The 21,809-nt window shown below is 38.7% G+C and overlaps 1 protein-coding gene across 2 annotated transcripts in view; it reads left to right on the top strand.

Moving 5' to 3' along the window:
- Positions 1-20,713, top strand: part of sema3b (sema domain, immunoglobulin domain (Ig), short basic domain, secreted, (semaphorin) 3B) — a 33,598-nt gene extending 12,885 nt beyond the window's left edge. The window contains exons 2-18 of one of the 2 annotated variants that reach the window (XM_016524307.1): positions 4,383-4,666; positions 4,757-4,914; positions 6,283-6,345; positions 11,114-11,233; positions 11,328-11,421; positions 11,516-11,635; positions 12,095-12,237; positions 12,354-12,468; positions 12,571-12,640; positions 13,188-13,329; positions 13,655-13,874; positions 13,969-14,057; positions 14,604-14,645; positions 14,756-14,913; positions 15,125-15,180; positions 17,728-17,867; positions 18,054-20,713. In XM_016524307.1, coding sequence (XP_016379793.1) covers positions 4,555-4,666; positions 4,757-4,914; positions 6,283-6,345; positions 11,114-11,233; positions 11,328-11,421; positions 11,516-11,635; positions 12,095-12,237; positions 12,354-12,468; positions 12,571-12,640; positions 13,188-13,329; positions 13,655-13,874; positions 13,969-14,057; positions 14,604-14,645; positions 14,756-14,913; positions 15,125-15,180; positions 17,728-17,867; positions 18,054-18,539 — 2,328 coding nt within the window. In that variant the 5' untranslated portion in view covers positions 4,383-4,554 and the 3' untranslated portion in view covers positions 18,540-20,713. Of the gene's footprint in view, positions 1-4,382; positions 4,667-4,756; positions 4,915-6,282; positions 6,346-11,113; positions 11,234-11,327; positions 11,422-11,515; positions 11,636-12,094; positions 12,238-12,353; positions 12,469-12,570; positions 12,641-13,184; positions 13,330-13,654; positions 13,875-13,968; positions 14,058-14,603; positions 14,646-14,755; positions 14,914-15,124; positions 15,181-17,727; positions 17,868-18,053 lie in introns of both variants that reach the window. The other variant, XM_016524305.1, reaches the window with a different exon arrangement.
- Positions 20,714-21,809: the final 1,096 nt, after the last annotated feature.

The following is a 21,809-nucleotide window of genomic DNA, read 5'->3' as shown; positions in this document are numbered from 1 at the left end:
TATATTGTTTATAATAGTAATCCTAAATAGATTTTTTACATTTTCTCTTTAAAAATAAGGTAGTGCATGGTTGCCAGGGTGTTGCTATGTAGTTATTAAAGTGTGGGTTTGTAGTGTATTGCTTGCTATGCTGATGCAAGGGCATTTCTAGGTGGTTGCTAGAGTGTTGTGGGTGGTTTCATACAATTGCAAGAAAGTTTCCTTTAGATGGTTTTCTATATAGTTTCTTGAGTGTTCTGGGAGGCTACCAGGGTGTTGCTATGCAGTTACAGTACTAAAGTGTTTGGAGTGTTATGCAGTTGCAGAGGTTCACTCAATAAGGCATTAGAGTGACTCTGGGTAGTTGCTAAGGTGATCTGCATGGGTGCACAAGCTTTTCTAGGTGGTTTCTACAGCAAAGTTGCGTGCCAAAGTGTTATACTTATGGTTACTATTTTGTTCAAATCTAACCAATTCTAAGTGTGACCAATACTAATAGCGATGGTAGTCAGACTTACACATTCAGCATGAAGTGCTCGGAGTCAGACAGCTGGTACGATACATTCTACCATTTAAACCCCTTTCTCTCCTAAACTCTCTTTCTGTATCCAGCTTTCCTCTTTTTTAATCTAATTTTAAGTTCATTCTATCTATCATTCTGACAGAGTGCCTGTGTGAGAGAGCTTTGTACTTGTGTGTATTATTCTAAATGGACTGAGGGCTTGTGGCTAACCTGGGAGATCACTGCAGTCACACACACACACACACACACACACACACACACATGCTGAAACTTGCCGTTTCACTTCTGACAGGGCTAAGAGCTGCCAAATTCATTCTCTGGACTCCATTTGAAGGGATTTGTGTCTGTCTTTGTAATGTGTATACAAAGTTTATCTCAAAGAGTGTAGTAGTTGATCTAAAGCAAGAGAGTTTGGAGCAGTTTTATGATCACATCTATGTGCCTGAGAGAGGGAGAAACACATAGAGAGACTACAGAGAGGAGAGGAACTCGTGTTAGTGTGCCAGCGTGCCCTTGTTGGACCTACAAAGCCCGAAGCACAGAAGAAAAGTCAGCAAGGTGGGTTGTTTCTTTTCAGTACAAAGACTGAAAACGCTTAACAAAGAATGACATTTCTCTTTGGTCTCTCCTAAAAAAGAACAACTTTTGGTTACCTGCAGTTTCTTAAGGAATAGTTTACCTGAAAACAAAAAGTCTGTTATTGTTTACTCATGCTAAATCGCATGGCTTTCTCTCTTTCTCAAAACTCAAAAACTGAAATTTTGAGTAATGTGCTTATTTCCAAACAATTAATCTGCAATACTGGAGCTTTTAAGCTAAGGACTTAGAACTTAGAAGCACCATGTAAGTATCATTTCCTGTTGACACTGTAAAGCTGCTCAGTATGATTATACAATCAGTATTGTATAAAGCGCTATATAAATAAAGGTGACTATGATGAAAGCAGTTCATACAACTTGTGCACTGTATTCCAAATCACCTGAGGCCCTACAATAATTTAATGTGAGAGCAGACCAAAATTCATTTAACATCATTCACTGATATTTGAATAATTTAGACAGTAAATGAATCAGACATCTCGACTTTTCTCATGAACTTTCATGAGGTCGTACAGGTTTTGAACAGCACGAGGGTGAGATATTGTTGGCAGAATTAATTTTTTTGTGTGAAGTACCCCTTTATTTCCCCCTGCATGAGAGCAAAGGGCTTTCCTCACGCGTTTCAATCTTTCTTTTCTCTTTCGCTCCCTTACTGGACGTTCTGACAGTTGGTCTCAGTCCAGAGGAGCCACTCAGCAGAACAATCGACTCCTTTCTCCTCTTCTCTTTCACTCTCTCTCACTCGTTCTCTCTCTTCAGGATCTCGCTTGCACCCAGAGGCTTATGACACAGTTACCTCCTTCTCCCTTCTTTCTTTCTCGTTTGGTTTGTTTTGTCTGGTGTTGTCATTGTGGCATTGAGGTCTTAAGGTTAATTATTGTTTGTTTATGTGGGACTCAGCAGCATTTAGTCTGGTTTTTAGGCCTGTGGAGGAGTCTTCCTCTGTGTGTGTATGTGTGTGCGAACGTGTCCTGCTCCAGCCTTGGCTGTAATGATGATGTATGATTTGCTGCGTTGGCACAGCCTCTTTGCTTGAAGAGATGTGAAGGGCGCTGGGATGCACTTTTCTGCTCTACTCTTGTATAAATCTCCCAGGATGGGGGGTGTGAACCTTGCTGGATGTACTTGAATGCATGTGTGTGTCTCTCTCTCACACACACACGGTCCTGCAGTAGCTCATATTAACTGTGTTTATAGTAAATTAGCACAGCTAATCAGTGTGACAGCGCTACAGACAGAGGGACTGTGTGTGTGTGTGTGTGTGTGTGTGTTTTATTATGAGACTTCTGCTGTCTGCCAGTGTGAATAGTTCCATTATTCACAGCAATAGAAACAGAAAGAGAGGAAGAAAGAACAAAGAACTTTTTATATTTGGTTTAGGATGCTGCTATATTTGTTACTCTGTGTAAAATAAATACAAAAATCAAGACGCTGGAGGATTGTCTAGTTTTTCAGGATTCTGTACATTTTAGTGGAGTCAGTAGGTCTCCTCTCATCTTACTGGTGATGCTCACTAACACTTATTAAAATTCAACACTGCAGCAAATGGGTATGTAAAGTATTGGTGTGTGTTGCTAAAGGGCTTTTGAGATGTAACAAATGTAAAAACAAATTAAATGTATCCCCCTCTGTTTTATCTTCCTCCTAAAACACTTATCATTCTCTTTCTTTTCATTTCTAACACACATTGTGTTGTCATAATGGGACTTTCCTTTAACTTATTTTGTTTTTACACCAAGCTAATGATATTTTCTGTTGTCTAACTCTAAACTTAAGCCTAACACAAACCTTTCTGCATGTTTCCATTTTCATTGACATGTTCTTTAGGAAGTTTTTAGGCCACTTTTTTTATTGTGAGGACTGTTGGCTTGTCCCCACAATGTAGGACAAAAAAAAAAATCACACGTTTACTTAAATATCTAATAGATTTCTGTTGTTTTAAAATAACCAATGTTTTTTAGATTTTTTTAGAGTTCTGGGGACTTACTTAGTATGACTAAGTAAACTCACACTCTTGTAGAGTTGTAATCATAAGTTTGTGTATGTTTTAATTAAAGTACTTCCCCGTATAAGTTATTTCACATAATAGGTTTGCATATGGCCCACAAAACAAAATAATGATTTTACGCAAATGAAACTATTCAGATTTTAAATGCATACTGATATTGATTTGTAATCCTGTGTGTTGTTACTTGGGATATATAAAAAGGTCTGTTATGTGAAAACTTATTCAGGGAAGTACTAAAATAAAACAAAATTCAATTTTTATGATCCCTCTTATTTTTATAATGTTTAACATTTTACAGATTCTGCATGAATTTGCAGAACAGTATGTACATAAATACAGCAACACCTGTCTTTTACTAACACCTAAACATCAGAAAGAGATGAAGAAAGAAACAGAAATTTGCTCTGTTTCATTTTGGCTGAAGGAGAGGTTGAATAGAAAAAGAACAGTATAAAATAAACATATAGCTTCCTCTTAAAGTGTCTGACATACTGAACTCATACACACACACACACACAGTCTTACACCCAAAATATGAGATAAAGTGAGAAAATTAAAACCAAGAAGTGTGTAAATACGTCAAAGTGTGTTCAATTATCTGACTGTTTTGACTAAGAGGTTCCTGTTTTAGCTTGAGAATCTCAGGAGTTTATCTCAATGGAAGTCTAAATGATATGTTTTAAAATGATACAGTACTGAGTCAGACAGCTCCTCTCCTGTTCTCTCCTCTAATTGATCATTTCTTTACCCTCCACATGCTGAATATGACCTAGTGCAGTAAGCAAGCAAACACACACACACACACACACACACATACACACGGCAGCAATTAGATGTTGTTGGTCTGAAATGAGAGCTGGATGGTGTTCTGACCGAGTGGATCTTGGCTTTCACTTTGGGCATTCAGTGAACCTGGACCAGAACCATAAAAAGACCAAATGAAAGGCTCAACAAGACCGAATGCTTTGACATCCAGTTCTGTGTGAGTGAGCGTATGTGTGCATGCGTGCGTGTGTGTGTGTGTGTGTGTGTGTGTGTGTGATATGAGATCAGATTTCTCCCTTCTCGTCTTAGACAGGACAGTAGCTTTAGACCATCTGCTACTGAAATAAAGCGTGTGAGTCTTGTGTGCAGCATATCTGAAAATATCATGGCTATTATCAGACTGGTGTGTTGTTGGATTGGGTGAAGAAGGGGTCAGTAAAGATTGAATAGTGGCTATGAAAAGGAGCTGAAAAGTCTAACACTTTTTTGTTGTTGTTCTGCTGTCCAGCTTTCAGTGTAGAGAGGAAACTCCACATCCACAGCATCACTGTAACAGCAAGCAGAACCACTGAGAACAGTCACTGCAACAGCTGCCACGAAAACCAGCATCCCATTCAACCATCTGTGTGGCAGCTGTCTGCGGTTTATAGCTGATAAGAAGTTCTGGTCCACCTCAGAAGATGATGACGATGATGATGTGCAGCTCGCTGGTCCTGCTTGGGCTGATTGGCATCAGTGCTTCATCTAGCGGAAGTTCATCTTCCTCACCCCGGATGATGCTGTCTTATAAAGGTGATGAAGCTGGCTTGTATCACATGTACATCTGTATACATGTGTTTAGGTTTCTGTTTTTATCTCTTTGTGTTTTCATGTTTCTTCCAGATCTCCAGCAGTTTAACGGCATTAAGCGGTTTGACTTGGAGCGTTCGTGTTGTTTTGGAGCTCTCCTATTGGACGAGGAGAGGGGGCGGCTGTTTGTTGGAGCTCGCAACTTTCTGTTATCTCTCAGTCTCGACAACATCAGCAAACAGGAACAGAAGGTACAGCACACTCCTTACTCCTTACTTCATCCATAATGGAAGTGTGAAAGGAAACATCTTCCCTTCTGTACTGTATGTCTCTCATCAGCTAATTAAATTTTAAACAAAGGTGTAACCCTGTCAATCATAACTATAGCTGGGGACAGATTCACAAAAATCTTCTTCAGAAAAAACACAAGTTTGTAAGACTTTTCTTAAATGCAATTGTTAGAAAGTTCTTCAGGTGTTCACAAATATTTTAAGAATAAAATGACTGATTGTATAGTAAGTACTTCTCATTACAAACACCTCCTCATTATACAATATAATTATGTATATAATAACATAATAACAATCATAATCACACTCTAAAAATTGCTGGGTTGTTTCAACCCAAATTTGGGTCAAATATGGACTAACCCAACCGTTGGGTTAAATCTGTAAATTACATTTTTAACCCAAAAGTTGGGTTAGTCCATATTTGACCTAAAGTTGGGTTAAAACAACCCAGCATTTTTTAGAGTGCATATATATAATTATATTTAAATTATATATTTTTATATACCAAAATAAAAGATTGTGGTAATAATATCTGTTGTTGTAATGCTTAATATTTGGAACAATACAATAAATTCATTAAAAATATTACTTTTTGTGATTTATTATACATTTTAGAGGTCATTTACCATGATTTTTTTTTTTTTTTTTCATTTATTTAATTTTTTTGTCCTTTTTTTTTGGCTTTTCTGGAATACGAAATATTTTTAAGTTGGAATAAGAAGAAAATACTAGTAATTTTATTCTTATGAATGTTTGCTTATTTAACTCATGCGTTCTAATATCTCTGTCATACATTTACTTTAAGGAAGTAGTCCAGTGTTTATAGCTGATATTAACAAATGAAGTGATTACATGATTGGATTTTTTATAGCCCATTTACACTTGTATTTTGTGCCGCCCACACATGATTAGATTGTGTGTGCGTTTGTGCTAGAGATCCAGTGAGGAAGCTTTAGCATTAATTTTGTGTAAAGTTAATCAGCCTTTAAAGTCATGCCAGATGATTTATGGTGGTCCAAGCCAACATGCCGATGACAGAATGATGGATTTTTATTTCTTTAGGAAGGAGAAAGAAGGAATGATGAGTGAGAGTTGTCGGTCACTGTGTACTGCTCTAGACTCACTCAAGCACACACAGGTGTGTTTAAGGGAGGATATGTCTGGATGAGTGTGCATGTGTGCATCGCCCCTGGACGTGTTTTAACTGTATCTCTGATGGGGTTCAGAGAGAATGTCCCTCAAGCTACTGAACACGTCTAACCCTGCAAAGGTCCTAACCTTTAGCCAAAACTCTTCCTCACTTCTGGACTCTCTCTCTCTGTCTCTCAGATCTACTGGCCAGCACCTGTTGATTGGAGAGAAGAGTGCAACTGGGCCGGGAAAGACATCAATGTGAGTGTCTGCCATAATCAGATCTTGTGGTCACCAACACACCCGGTTTACACATCTATCAGTACCATCTCTCCTATGAGCTGTTTACACACAAACACACACACTCAGACAATTAGCACTGCTATCACAAACATCTCTTCCAAACGGCTCCAACATTAACAGACATAAATCAGTGTAGAGACAAAGATTTCAATCAGGGGTCTGTGGGGTCCATGAAAATACTTCAGAGAGCCCACAAAGAAGATTTACAAAACATAGAATGTTTTTTAAAAGTTTCATAATATTGGTGAACATTTGCTTATCTGATGAGCATTATATACGGTAATAATAGTTTTAGTTTTTTGATGAACGTTATAATAAAGTGTTACTGATTAAAATCTGATGTTTTTATATTGAGGATCCATAGGTTGGTTAAGATTCTATAAAGGTTAAAAGTGATTTAGAGTAGAATAAATGTATAATTAAGAATTAAATAAAGAATTAGAATTAAGAATATAATATTTTTATTAAGCAAAGATGCTTTAAATTGATCAAAACATTTATAATATCATAAAATTTTCTATTTTTAAATAAATGCCTGACAAAATGTATCATGGTTTTCAGAAAAATACATAAAAAAATACAAAACATTGATAATAATAAGAAATATTTCTTGATCACCAAATCAGTCCCAAAGACTGGAGTAGCGCTGCTGAATATTTAGCTTTGCCATCACAGGAATAAATTATATTTTAAAATAAATTAAAATAGAAAACAGTTATCTTAAATTGTAATAATATTTCACAATATTCCTATGTTCCTGTTTTTACTGTATTTTTTGATCAAATGAATGCAGCCTTGGTAAGCATAAGAGTCTTCTTTCAAAAACAACATAGTATTATCATTATCATCATCATCCAAAAACATGCTAACACCATGGTACTTTTTGTAAGTGGAGTTTATTGTTTTATAGTGTGCATTTAATACTTGTGTATTGTAACATGTTGAACATGTTTGTGAAAAGGTCGTAGTTCATGTTTTTAGTGTGTATGTATTTTATCTGGTGTGTTAAGCGGATATGTGTGGGATGTTTTTGGACACTGTGTCTGTCTGAATGTTCTCTTTATTGTAAAGGGTGTGCAAGGTTGTGTAATTTCAAAATGTGTGTCTGTTGGGGTTCATTCTGTGGTGGGTAACTGACTGAGGTCAGCTGACAATGAGAACTGACACACACACACACACACACACACACACACACAGACTTTGTTCAGTGCGCGGACCTGTGAGTTGACCCTCATTACATGTAGGTGTGTACAGGATGGCAGGGACAGAACCAGACCTCCATGAATAAAGACTTAAGATTTTCCCTGGGATTCTCCCCCTGACCTTTCACTTTCTCATACTGTCTCTCTTTTGTTCAGTCTCTCAGTCTGAACTCCTGATTTCTCACTCAGTATTGCTTTCAATTTACTCACTTCTCTGCATCTCGCTCTCTGTCTTTCAGTGTCTTTATGTCCTACTTTTTTCTCACTCCTTGTCTTTCAGTCACTGTCATACAACCACAGTACATAGTGCCTACATCTGTTAAGCTCCAAAATGAGGGAAAACAAAGCAAGCATCATAAAAGTATCAAAAAGTGGTCCATATGACTTGTGTGCTATATTACAAGTCTTCTGAAGCCATACAACATCTTCATATAATGAACAGATTGTACAGTAGTCAACATTTGAAGTGGATCAAAAAAGTGAATCAAAGTTGTCCTAAGACAAGGACGCATTTTGGTTTTAGGTTTAAGGACAACTTTGATGAAAGGTTTTGATCCACTTCAGATGTTGACTAAATAGTTTAAAGGGGTCGTATGATGCTGCTAAAAAGAACATTATTTTGTGGATTTGGTGTAAAGAGAAAGGAAAAATGTAAATCGCATCATATGACCCCTTTAAGTGAGCTCTACAGTGAGATCAGTCCGAATCGTGAACGAATCACTTGGTCAGGTTTGTGAATCAGATCAACATGAATCATACAATTTGATTCTCAGGTTCAACTAAGTGAACTGACTCAATGATTCCCTGGCAGTTCTCGAGTCAACAGCTAAATGGAGGGGAAGATTATTTCTGAATAATTAAATTCCAATAAAATCATTTCTGAGTCATTATCATTATATTAATTTGAATTTTAACAATGTCTCACAAACAAAATAACGAGGTGTATTTCTAAATGTGATGCTAGATGTTCTCTGACTACATGTGGACAATCACACAGGGATCCAATGATCAGGCTAATAAAAGGTCAAAGTTGAAAGTTCACCGCACGTGTCTCAGCAGGAAATTCAGACACATACGGCTTATTCCTCCTGAGACATTGTTAATTTTAAAGCTCTTATTCTTTTGTTGTGTGCTCTCTCTTTCTTTCCCTCTCAATATTTCTTTCTTTCTTTTTTCTTTGTCTCATGGGCTCACTTCAAAGAGCCCATCAACACTCACACACACACACACATGCTCACACACACCCCTAACACATCCTTCCCTTATTGAGGGCTGTAAAGCTCTCGAAACAGAAGCCCTAGTGTGTGTGTGTACGAGAGGTAGAGAGAAAGGGAGAGACCCCTTCCTGTATAAACACAGTTTGTCAGCAACTTAATTGGTCTTCGATGATTCTATTCCGCCACCCCCACCGTACAACACACACACACACACACACACACACACACATACACTCTCTCTCTTCACAGGGTGCGTTAAGCTCAAAGAGAGGCCTTTGTTCTCCACAAGCCCTGTATGTGTGTGTATGTGCGTGTCTGTGTGCGTTTGTGTGCAGGGTTTAAGCATGGCAGGAGGGCACATGTCAATCTTTCTGTAAAGGTAGTGGAGAGGTTACACAAAACACACACACACCTTTTAATCTAGCATGATTATGCTGGCTACTAAGATACCTTGTTTTTGCCATACTCCAGCATTCATTCATGCATTACGACAATGTGTAAAATCCAATTTGTTTGATGAAATCAGATTATAAATATATTGCTTTCAATAACAATAACAGTATAGACAGAAATGTAAGTAAAACTGTCAGTTTTACTTGTATTTCTGTCTATTCTGTTTGGTCTTATTACAGATACATTGAGTGAAGACCTAATCTAATTATATGTTAACTGATTTGCTTTGGGACAGTCCTTCATTGGACAATGGGTCAGTGCCACACTGTCCCCTGGAACCCAAATGAGAAGTGCCTAATATTTGAAGTTCAGTGTGTGTGTGTGTGTGTGTGTTTCTTGTGCACAGATGTTCAGTTCAGGGTTCATTCTGCTGCTGAAGGCCCACTGTTAGTCAGAGAGAAAAGATGGAGTGAGGCATAATTACAGTCCAAACAGCAGGAACATCTGCTACTGAAACTGAAGAGACCGTGAGAGGAGACCCTCTTCTCTTCTCTTCTCTTCTCTTCTCTTCTCTTCTCTTCTCTTCTTGCATCTGGTTTTTGTCTTTTCTCATCTCTTGTCTTGACTCTTCTCGAGTCTTCTCAACTTTGGCCTTCTAATCTATTGTCCTCTCGCCTCTTCTTGTTTCATCTTGTCACTCCTCTTTTCTAGTCATTTTGTCTTTTCTTGCTGTCTTTGGTCATCTTGCCTCTGGTTGTCTCTTCATGACTTACATCCTCCCTGGTTTTGTCTTTATTCTTCTCTTCTTTTTTCATCTTGTCTTGTCTGTTCACTAGTTCTCTCGTCTAATTTCTTCTTTGTTGCTGTCTTTCCTTGTTTCAAATCTTCTCTGGTCATCTTTTCTTTTCTTGTCTCAAGTCGTCTCTTCTGCTTTCTTCTTCTTCTAGTCTTGTTATGGTCTTCTTGTTTCTTTAGTCATCTCGTCTAGTCTCTTCTCTTGTTGTCTTTGGTCATCTTGTCTCTGGTTGTCTCTTCTTGACTTAAGTCTTCTCTGGTCTCGTCTTTGGCCTTTTAGTCTTGTTTCACCTTGTCTCTTCACTAGTTCTCTCGTCTAATTTCGTCTTTGTTGCTGTTTTCCTTGTCTCAAAACTTCTCTAGTCATCTTTTTTCTTTTTGTCTCAAGTCGTCTCTTCTCCTCGTCTTGTTATCGTCTTCTTGTTTCTCTAGTCCTCTCATCTTGTCTTGTCTCTTGCTGCCTATGGTTATCTCCGATTGTCTGTTGCTGTCTCTTTTTGTCTCATCTCAAATCTTCTCTTCTCTGGTTATATCCTCTCATCTTACCTTTGTCTCATCTCGTCTTTTCACGTCTCTTGTCATGTCGTCTCTTCTCTTCCACGTTCCTCTCTTTCGCTCTCTGTGCTTCATCCCCGCATCCTCTCCCTCTACCCTGGAATCCGGATGTTCCCGCTCCCTCATGTTGTCGTAGTGATTCCAGGCACTCTGGGAAATGTGGCATGCTCCAGCGAGCACATTCACAAAGGAAAAGAGAAACAGAGAGACTGTATGTGTCCATGTGTGTCAGTTGAACAGTCAACGTGTCTTTGTTTTTATGTGTGAAAGAGAGAGTGCAAGAGATTACAGAGAGTTCCGGGATCACAGCGAGCAGGGAAAGGTCAGCACTCGTGTCAGACTGTCGTCAAGGATACGTAACACAATGACGTTTCGTTTCTGATCCGCCCCATATGTGGTCCCTTAAGAGACAAAATATGTGTGTATGTTTTTGTGTCTGCCTTTGGCTCTGAGCTATTGATAGTCAATCCAGATGTTGACAGTTTCCCTGCCTGGCAGATGAACTGGTGAAAGTATGTAAAATATGTCCTACATAAAATTGATTTGTGCGTGTGTGTATTGCAGACGGACTGCGTAAACTATGTGAAAGTGCTACACCACTACAATCGGACTCACCTGTATGCCTGTGGGACTGGGGCTTTCCACCCCACCTGTGCTTATGTGGAGGTGGGACAGAAGATAGAGGTAAGTGTGTGAGCGTTTGGATGCATGTGAATGAGTTTGTGTGATATATGGCAGCTGGCCAAATGCACTGCTTTATTTTCCTTGTTCTCTTTAGGATCATGTGTTTAGAATCGACCCCTCTATGGTAGAAGATGGAAAAGGAAAGAGTCCATACGACCCACGCCACACATCAGCATCTGTTCTAATCGGTTAGTTGCCACTGTTCAGCTTTCTGACTTCCATTTAAATGCTATTACATCATGTCTAAACGGTAACCATTTCTACATTTTTCTCATCACATAGGTGATGAACTTTATGCAGGAGTGGCCACTGATTTGATGGGACGGGACTTTACAATCTTTCGCAGCATGGGACAAAGGCCCTCCATACGAACAGAACAGCACGATTCTCGCTGGCTTAATGGTATGTATGTGTATAAGAGAGTATCTTAGAAAAAATTAGGCATGTTTAGTTTTGTTTTTGCATGAAGTCAAAAAAATCAGGGTGATACAACTGTCCTGATATCATGACAGAAAAAAAGTCCACATTAAAATAATAAAATTTTTAATAATTTTAATAATAAAACATTTTTAAATTGTTTAGCTTAATCTTCTATTATCATTTATTTGTTTTGTTGCAATATTATAAATATTTTAAAGGCAAATTAACATCATGTTAAAAATGAAAAAAATGAAAATGATATCATAGAAAGGATAAGCATATTCCGCATGCGTTTTAAATGAGATATTTTTATAAAGTTTTCTTTTCCCCTTTCTTTATCTTGCACACTCTTATTTGTCATTGAGCCATTTGTTTAGATGCATCTTTGTTTTTCTGTTTTTGTATAATGACACTGAGCCCTATGATAATGCTGTGTTTCAGAGCCCAAGTTTATTGCGGCATTTGGTGTTCCAGAGAGTGAGAATCCCGACGATGATAAAGTCTTCTTCTTCTTCAGAGAAACTGCTGTAGAAGCTCAGGGATTTGGGAAGGTTACATATTCCCGGATTGGTCAGCTCTGCAGGGTTAGGAGCAGGATTTATCAGCCCTGTTTTATATGTGTTTACTAAGCCTAATGACCATTGGCTGCAGTTTATCAATTTAATTTGAATTTATGTGTTTTTTGTTTGTTTTTTTACAGAATGATATGGGAGGACAGCGCAGTCTAGTAAATAAGTGGACGACATTTCTAAAGGCTCGTCTTGTGTGTTCTGTACCAGGCAATGATGGCACTGAAACACATTTTGATGAACTTAGTAAGAACTTTATCTCTCACACTCACAGACACTAGGCTTAAATTATGCTGTTATAGCTGGCAATTGCATTTCATTGCCATCTGACCTTTGTCCGGACCTTAGGGGATGTGTTCCTGCTGCAGACCCGTGACCGAAAGAACCCGCTGATCTACACCGTCTTTACCACCTCAAGGTCAGAGTTCATCAAAGGGTGTGGGTTAAAGGCTTGGCTCACCCCAAAAAGTAAAATTCTGTATTTGTTTACTAATCTTCATGTCGTTACAAACCTGTATGACTGTTTGTTTTTTTTGTAGAACACAAAGGTAAATTTATAGCATAGGGTTTTTTCTTTTGTTTTTTTTTCTGAGAGTAATTAAACTTTCCCCAAATTGAACTTTCATATGAAAAAAGCAATTCATCAAAATTATTCAAATTATCTCCCTTTTTGTTCCACACAAGTCATAAAAACAATGGCATGATGACAGAATTTTCATTTTTATGCATGAATTGTGCCTTTAAATAATTATTTAAATAATGGCTTGTATAGGAAATATTTACATTTACTGTATGTCATCACTCTATTTTGAAATATTACAAATATTTCAATTAAAACATTTAGGGTGAATTTATGTAAATTGGGCATTTTAATAAGAAAAAGTGAGCCAAAGTACCTGAACTCAGCATTTGTGTAGTCACTTGTATGTCCCTGTACTGTAACGTGTGTTTGTGTCTTACAGTAGCGTATTTCAAGGTTCTGCAGTGTGTCTCTACACCATGAATGACATTCGCCGGGCATTTTTAGGACCTTTTGCCCATAAAGAGGGACCCAATTATCAGTGGGTTCCATTCCAGGGTAAAGTGCCGTACCCACGGCCAGGCATGGTAAGAACAGTTTCCTTACATCTCACATTATAAACAATATTTCAAAAGATTGGGGTCGGTAAAATTTTTGTTTTTATAAGAAGTTGTGCTGCTTATTTTTTTTTTATACATTTTTTCATGAATGGTAGTGTAAACAAGTTGAAGCATCAATGCCATTTCAAAACAAGTTTGTGGGAATATAAATTAGTTTTTGTAAATGTTAGTAAAGTAAAAGTAGATGTAGATTGGTCATAGGTTTGGACTTGCTGACCTGCGTAGAATGTTGATAACATGTGAATGGATTATGTTTCTGGATTCTACTGATATCTCTTTCTCTCTTCCGCAGTGTCCCAGTAAAACGTTTGGGAGTTTTGAGTCGACTAAAGGTTTCCCTGATAACGTAATCCAGTTTGCAAGGCACCATCCATTAATGTTCAATCCAGTCACTCCACTGGGAGGCCGGCCGCTGTTCCTGCGTACTGGAATACCATACACCTTCACTCAGATTACTGTAGACCGCGTCAACGCAGCTGATGGACACTACGATGTAATGTTCATCGGGACAGGTAGAATATTGACCGAACATTGGTGAAACCCTCTAGACTAAACTGTCTGTACTTGTTGTGGCTCTGGTTAAAGCCTCTCTGTGTCTCTCTGCAGATGTCGGCTCAGTGCTGAAGGTGATCTCTGTACCCAAAGGAAGCTGGAGTAACACAGAGCTTCTGCTAGAAGAGCTTCAGGTCTTTAAGGTGAGAGGACAAATTTGTGATCAGATGTAAGCTAAAACCTCAATTTAGTGATTTCCTCATATGGCTAAAAATAAATAAAATGTAATTAAATAAATTGTTTAAATAATGTTTTTTGTTTGCTAAAACTGCAAAAAGTTTTGGTTTTTTTTAATGTTTCATTTTTTAAAGGGGTCATATGATGCTATTTTAAAGATCATTATTTTGTGTATTTGGTGTAACAGAATATGTTGACATGCTTTAATGTTCAAAAAACACATTATTTTTCAAATACTGTACATTATCTCTATGCCCCGCCTCTCTCAAACGCATATCTCTTTGGATTTGAGACTTTAGTCTTTGCAACTTTACAGATCTTCTTTATGCACCAAGAGCTTGTAACACTCCAAAGAGAAAGGAAAACTTGAAATCGCATCATATGACCCCTTTAAGTTAGTCTTAGCAAGTATGACTCACTTTACATTTTAAAGAAAATAATTATACATTAATAATTAAATTTATAATTAAAATTAAACATCTGTAAAACCAACTCTTGTGTTCTTGTTGCAGGATTCTTCATCTATTATCGGTATGCAGATTTCCTCTAAACGGGTGAGAATGAGTCTCCAGAAAAAATCCAGATATTTTTAAACAGCATTACAGAAACACATGAAAGCAGTGTGTTAGTAAATCATGTGATGATTTTCTTTCTCTCTCCACAGCAACAGCTGTATGTTGGCTCAGACACAGGTGTTGTCCAGGTGCCTCTGCACCGCTGCAGTATGTACGGTAAAGCTTGTGCCGAGTGCTGCCTGGCTCGAGATCCGTACTGTGCCTGGGACGGACACACCTGCACACGCTACCTACCAAACACAAAACGGTACAGCTTCAGTCATACTGGTTATTACATGGCTTTGTTCATACACATTGGAGTCAAAAATTCTGTGACCACATTCAAAATTCAAAATAGAGACATTTTTACTACTCGTCTCCGACTATTGGACTCCACTGTATTGCACAGTCAGACCTGAAGAATAGGTTATGCTAAGGCTTTTTAATATGTTTGTGTGTATGTGTATTGTTGTGTGTAGGAGGTTCCGGCGTCAGGATGTGAGGAATGGGGATCCTAATGCACTCTGCTCAGGAGGTAATACTGCAATACCTCTGTCAGCCTCTAGGAGGAGCCATTTCTCTGTTCTCATTACTGCACAGTTATTCAGTCACAATGGCTACTTTTACATGCAACCAAATAATCCATTTGTAATCAGATTGACGGCTCATTCGGACTGAAAAACCTTCATGTAAACACCTTAATCGATCCGATTGAGCACGATCAGAATTTCATCGGATTGAAGGTGGTGGTTTATTCCTTTTCTAATACGATTGAGAGTGCATGTTGTCTTTATAAAACTCTCCTTTCACTCGGCAACTGTGAAGTGGAGCAGGACAACCACGGGTCCTTGTTTTGGATTCTCATCCACAGGCAACCCATTGGGCGCGGGGAGGGGCATTTTTACTGCATGATAAATTTGAGCAGCACGGCACAGCGGTTTATATGTATATTTATCCATAAATTAATAAATATTAATTCTGCTGTTAAAAACAAATAAATAAACCGTGTAGGAGAGTGGTTATTATGTGCACACAGTAGAAACTCTATATTTGTGCAGTGTGCGCATGTAAAAAAAAAAATCAATTCCGATTTGAAGCTTGTGACATATAAACATCAACCCGATCACTTTATTTAGCGTTCATGTAAACACTACATTCAGAATCATCAATCGGAATGAATTCAGTCCGATTGAACCAAAAATTGTGCATGTAAACGTAGCCACTGTGAATTTAAGCAGTGGTTCTTAACTGGTGGGTCACAAGTCTGAAATCACTTTGAATGGGGAAACATCAAATTCTCCAAAACTGTTCACTAAGCTTATGATTAAATTTCATATTTGAAATCACTAATGAAATCTGACAACAACTGTATCATAAATGTTGTTTATTTTGCTCAAATGGCGTCAAAAAAAGCGTATTTTTCAGGCTAGATCAGCCAGTGCGCATGCGCAGTCCTGACCGCACGTCTCAGAGCGATGACTGTTTCTATAGCAACCGGGACTTCTTACAGCAGCTGCAGTGACGCGCTGACTTTACCGATTAGCGATTGGCTCTTTATTCAGAAGGCGGGGCTTCGTTCGATAGAGCGGCCATATTGAGTTGCATTTTTCCCCATTCAAAATTATACAAGTGACACTTCTTGGGTATTCTATAGTCTTTGTTGAGATGCAGATTCATGGAGAATTCCAAACGGCTTTTTTGCACCCTTGAAGGGCACTTCGGGAAGGGGACGCCATTTGTAGGGACGTTCCAACGGCCATCTTTGAAACGCCTCTCGGGCATGCAAGTGCAACTCCTATCTCTTTGAATGGGGAAACATCAAATTCTCCAAAACTGTTTAGTAAGCTTGCGATTAAATTTCATATTTGAAATCACGAAAGAAATCTGACAACAACTGTGTCATAAATGTTGTTTATTTTGCTCAAATAGCGTTAAAAAAAGCGTATTTTTCAGGCTAGATCAGCCAGTGCGCATGCGCAGTCCTGACCGCACGTCTCAGAGCGATGACTGTTTCTATAGCAACCGGGACTTCTTACAGCAGCTGCAGTGACGCGCTGACTTTACCGATTAGCGATTGGCTCTTTTGCTCAGAAGGCGGGGCTTCGTTCGATAGAGCGGCCATATTGAGTTGCATTTTTCCCCATTCAAAATTATACAAGTGACACTTCTTGGGTATTCTATAGTCTTTGTTATCCATCACAGTGTTGCCAAGTCAGCAGTTTTCCAGTGGAATTGGGCTACTTTTTCACTGTTGCCATGGGTTGAAGCGAGCCCAATAACTGTATTTTAGCCCCTGAAACGTGATTTTTACTGGGGAACCCCCTTGAAACACTGTTAGTTTGGGCTAGTTTTGGGCTACTTTTGAGTGGCAATTGGGCGGGTTTCGTTGTGAAAACCTGGCAACCCTTTCCGTCAAGCAGGTAATGTTATTATTGCTAACATAGCGACTCATCAAAAAATACATTGGCATCATCTGTATTAAAGAGAAAATAATCACTTTATAGGATGTTTAAGTGAATAAAATAGCCTTGACAGCCTTACTTACTGGAGCTCCACAATTATTGACTTTGTTCTCTCTCACCGGACTTGTGTGTGTAGGTGATGTAAAAGAGGAAAGCAGGCATTTGGACCAAAGCCCTAAACTTAAACTAAAACGCATTTTTGCCTCGTTTGTGCTGTTTTACTACTTACACAATTATTTAAAGTATAAAACATTGTTATTTACAATACACAGACTGTTTTTTTAAATCATGTTTTTAGGGGGGATAACCCTCAGATGGGGGGGTCCTGTCCCCCCCGACCCCCCCTGGATTTCCGCCTATGCCTTTATTGTATTTTAATGACATCCGGGGGGGGGGGGTCCAGTCCTGTCTCCCCGACCCTCCCGGGATTTCCGCCTATGATTGTTAATATAACATAAAAAAATGGTCTTATTGCTATTGACCAGAATATTAATATTAGTGCATTATACACTTTATTGAGCCTATGCAGTTCATAAATTTCTAACATGAGTAATCTAATATGAGTAACCAGATTGTCTAATGCCTTATCTGAATGTCTTATACACTGCAATGTTTTGCAGACCATCAGAAGCAGCGTGTCCTGGAGAAGAGGCTGTATGCTGTGGATGGAAGCAGCTCCTTCCTGGAATGCATCCCGAAATCACTACAGGCCCAGATTACATGGACCTATCAGAGGCACCCGGAAAACCCACGGGAGGAGGTGAGAGAGAGGAGAGAGCAGGCTGGGGCAGATATGTGGGGTTATTATGGGAAAGACGGATATAGACAGCATTGATAAGAGATGATAAATGTGTGTCTTTGTTTAAATTAATGACTTTCATTCTCTGTCTTATCAGTGTGGTTATAACTCATACTTGATGCATTTATTGTGTGTGTGTAATTACAGGTTCGTCTAGATGGCCGTGTTGTGCAGACTGAGCGAGGCCTGTTGCTAAGGCGAGCTGTGCGTAGAGACGGTGGCGTGTATCAGTGTCACGCCATGGAACATGGATTCACCCAGACCCTCCTTGCGATCACGCTGGAGATTTTGCCTTCGGCTGGCTCCGCCCCTTCAGCTCCTATCCCTCGCAGCCCCACCCACTCCCACGCCAATCATGGGCAGTCCACCAATCAAAAACCGTGGTACAGGGACTTCATGCAGTTGGTAGATCACCCAAACTTAAACACAGTCGACCAGATCTGCGAGCAAATTTGGTCACGCAAGCACAGCCTATCAGGGAAGAGTGCTCCAGATCCAGCCAATGAGGCGCCGGTTCATGACCCGCTGCACTCTAAAAAGTGGAAACACCTGAAGGAAGTGAGGAAAGGGCGAAATCGCAGAACGCACGATGGGAGACCCGCCCCCAGAGCGCCGCGGAGCGCGGGAGAGTAGCGAGGGATGAGAGACAGAGTAAAAAACAGACTGAGAGACAGAAAGAAAGAGCAAAAACCACTGGAGGTGGACAGATTCACACACAGCATCTCATTCAGTGACTGTTTATCGCCTGTTCTGCTTCTTATTACCCCTGTGACAACACTCCACTGCCTGTTATCAGTCTCTATATACTCTGCCCTCATCTGTCCTCATCATCCAGTCTGAAGACTCAATAGTGCCCCCCACGACCCCAATCCCGCTCCCGCCAGCATCTATTACTCCTGATGGTATCCAGAAACCTAAAGTCCAAATAATCCTTTTGAATTGTAACAGGAAAAGCTTTGATCGAAAATTGAAGACAAAGTCGTGCATGCGCTGCGTAAACATAGGCTCTTGTGGACAGACATTGAGTAAATCCATGCATACTCTTCTTTGTTTTCATCTGGGTGTTTGTGCAACGTGTTTTTAGATTAGATTCTTCTCTCACTTTGGCCCTGAAACCCTCACAGACCCCTTAACTCACCAGCACCATATGAACATCAATCACTCTTCTTTCACTGCTTGAAGACTTAAAACACAACATTTCAAGCAAGCAAAAGATTAAAAAAAACAGAAAAACTGTACATTCGTGATCTGGTAAGGTTGTAGGTACTGTAAGAGTGTTTAAGTAAATTTTTTTTATGTGACGGTAGGCTAATGATATACCTTGTAAGCGTAAAGGGTTCAGTGAGCTTTACATTTCTGGCAGTTCTGTAAAGTAACAAAGGTGAATTATTTTGAGTTATGAAGTTATGTTTCAGGTGTTCTGATTATGTGATGCATGAGACTGAGATGGACACAGCATTAATGTACAGGGGCATTATGGGTAGTATGGTCTGAGACCAGGTGAGGAAAAACTCTTTTAGGTCTAAACTTACAACTAACCTGTTGAAATTAAAACAGTCAGAAGAGTTATGTATATGTGTCTGTGTAAGAGAGATTTACATGCTTTTTATACAGCTCTGCCATATATATTCACCGTAGAAAAAAAGTGTTCTGTGAGCATCATATACTGTAAGACCACAGCTAATGTATTATGTATGCTAGATAATGGGTTAAATCAGGAAACACAGATCCCAGGCCCTCTCTGAAGACAAGAAACAAGAAAAAGTACCCAAGAAAAATGTCTTTAGCGCTCACTCTGACAATTCAGATGAATGTTTAATTTAACACATTCAAAGAGTCTAGCCAATGGGCCATTTATTTTTCATTGACTCTTTCTGTCTTTTGAAAATAGCAGTGTTGAATTTGTCGGTAAATGCGTGTTTACAAACGTTCGATGCCAAATTTATGTATGGGAGCGAGTCAGACAAATTCTATAAATTTACCGTGGTCATTTTTCTGCACAAAATACCATAGTTAGGCTACTTTAGTCGTAGTCGCTAACTTATAACTGTGGTAACATGATATCCACCGCCACAAAAAAAGAAGAAACTGAAAGTTTGTACAGTATTTTGGACTCTGTGATGGTTAGCAATATAAATGGATGGTGCTGGCACAGGACAGTCTCTTGGTCTGAGCGCCCTCTTCTGGTGTCTGTGGGTATGGTTTCTGCTGTGTCGGGGATGAGAGAAACGTGGCATTGTAAAATAAATAATCAATTCTGATTCATTTTAAATGGATGTAAGAATGTTTTGAGCGAAACTGGTGGATTATCATTTGGTAGTATTTATATCAGTTTTCTAAAAGTTGTAGGCTAATGGTTATTTTTGCATGACTTAAAACGTCTTGATGAGCGTTTTTTTATACAATGGAAAGACCATGTTTTAAAACTGTCCTGCAAGATTATCTGGTGTTTTCAGCATATATTTATGGCTCGATAAGCTATGTGTTGTGGTGGTTTGTGATGAAACTGACCTACATGTGTAGTGTCCATTTTGATAGAGGAGACTATGAGAACATTCTTGTGTGTATATTTTGAAATCCTCTCCCTTCTTTTGAATACATGTTTAAAGACACAATTCGAAAGTAATAATTTGGGTAATTTAAAAGACTATTCAAACAGCATTTCAAACTCATCTAATTTTCTTTCCTTTGTGACGCTTCTCAGCTTTTGAGAGAGTGTAAGAGAAAAAGCGGGTGTATGCTATGTGTGTCTCAATGTGAAAGAGGCTCTGTGTGTTTGTGCCATTAAATATTAGGATTTCTGTACATTGGGGAAAATTGTGAGTTGCATTTTGTGGACAAGTCAAAGGTCGAAGGCCAAAGTTGACGTGAACACTGTATTATTCCCTGAGTATTTTCTCTGTGGATTGTTGCATTAGACTGTAAATGATTAACACAATAAAACATAGTTACTTAAAAATAACTCCTGTTTTATTTTTGATAGAGCAAGAGTGAGAATTTAAGAGAAAAGAATTGTATGTAGTAGTGCGATCTCACCACTCGAGTGCGCATCTGTGCATGCTGTGTTTCACACACTAGTCTCACTTTGAACAGAATATTCCATCGGGTACGATTATTTTTAAAGTAAAAAATAAATCAAATAGAATTTTTAAAAAAAAATTATATTTTTAAATTTAGCATTAAAAAAAAGAATAAGTGAAGGAAATGTGTTGAACATTTCCACATTATTGCCCAGAAAAATAAAACAACGTAGAATAGAGATAAGAATGAATAAAAAGGGGACCTTTTTTGCTAGTTGCATTATTGAATATGCTATAAAGACAATATAAAACATTACCACTTGTTACACATTTTCCATTCTGTCTGCTAACTGGTAATGTCTCTTTCTGTGACAGCTGTAATGATTAATGATGTCAATTAGTGCTAATTAACCCTTCATTAGACTCCTTAACCTCTCAGACTCTCATTAGAGGTGTTGACTTTAGAAAGCAGGGTCAACAGATCTTCTCACTGACTCACCTATAGATTCTTGCACTCATATTCATTCTTCGTTTCTTTTCGGTCTTTCGATCTCTCACTCAAGTGGCATAGAAAAACACACCTCCCTGAACAATGAAAATTAGTTAAGACTTAATTGGGCTTCAGAAAATATATTTGTGGATCTTATTACAAGGGCTGTGGGAAAGAAACAAAATGTGCATGTGGATTTAAACTTACACTAAACTGTAATGAAGCCCCTTGATAGTGACTGATTGAACATGGTCTCTCCATTCATACTTTGGCAGTCTGCATTATTCTGTAACTGAATGTTTATTTTCACACAGCTGTGCTGCTCAGTGTAGTGCTATACAGGCGTGGAAACACTGGTATGTCCGATTGGGCCTTGATGGTGTTTGTCCATGT

The sequence above is a fragment of the Sinocyclocheilus rhinocerous genome, unplaced genomic scaffold (assembly GCF_001515625.1).
Source record: "Sinocyclocheilus rhinocerous isolate Xijiao unplaced genomic scaffold, SAMN03320098_v1.1 scaffold2645, whole genome shotgun sequence".
Lineage (NCBI taxonomy): Eukaryota > Metazoa > Chordata > Actinopteri > Cypriniformes > Cyprinidae > Sinocyclocheilus > Sinocyclocheilus rhinocerous.
The sequence above is the reverse complement of the archived record's forward strand: the minus strand, read 5'-3'. Positions and strand labels throughout refer to the sequence as shown.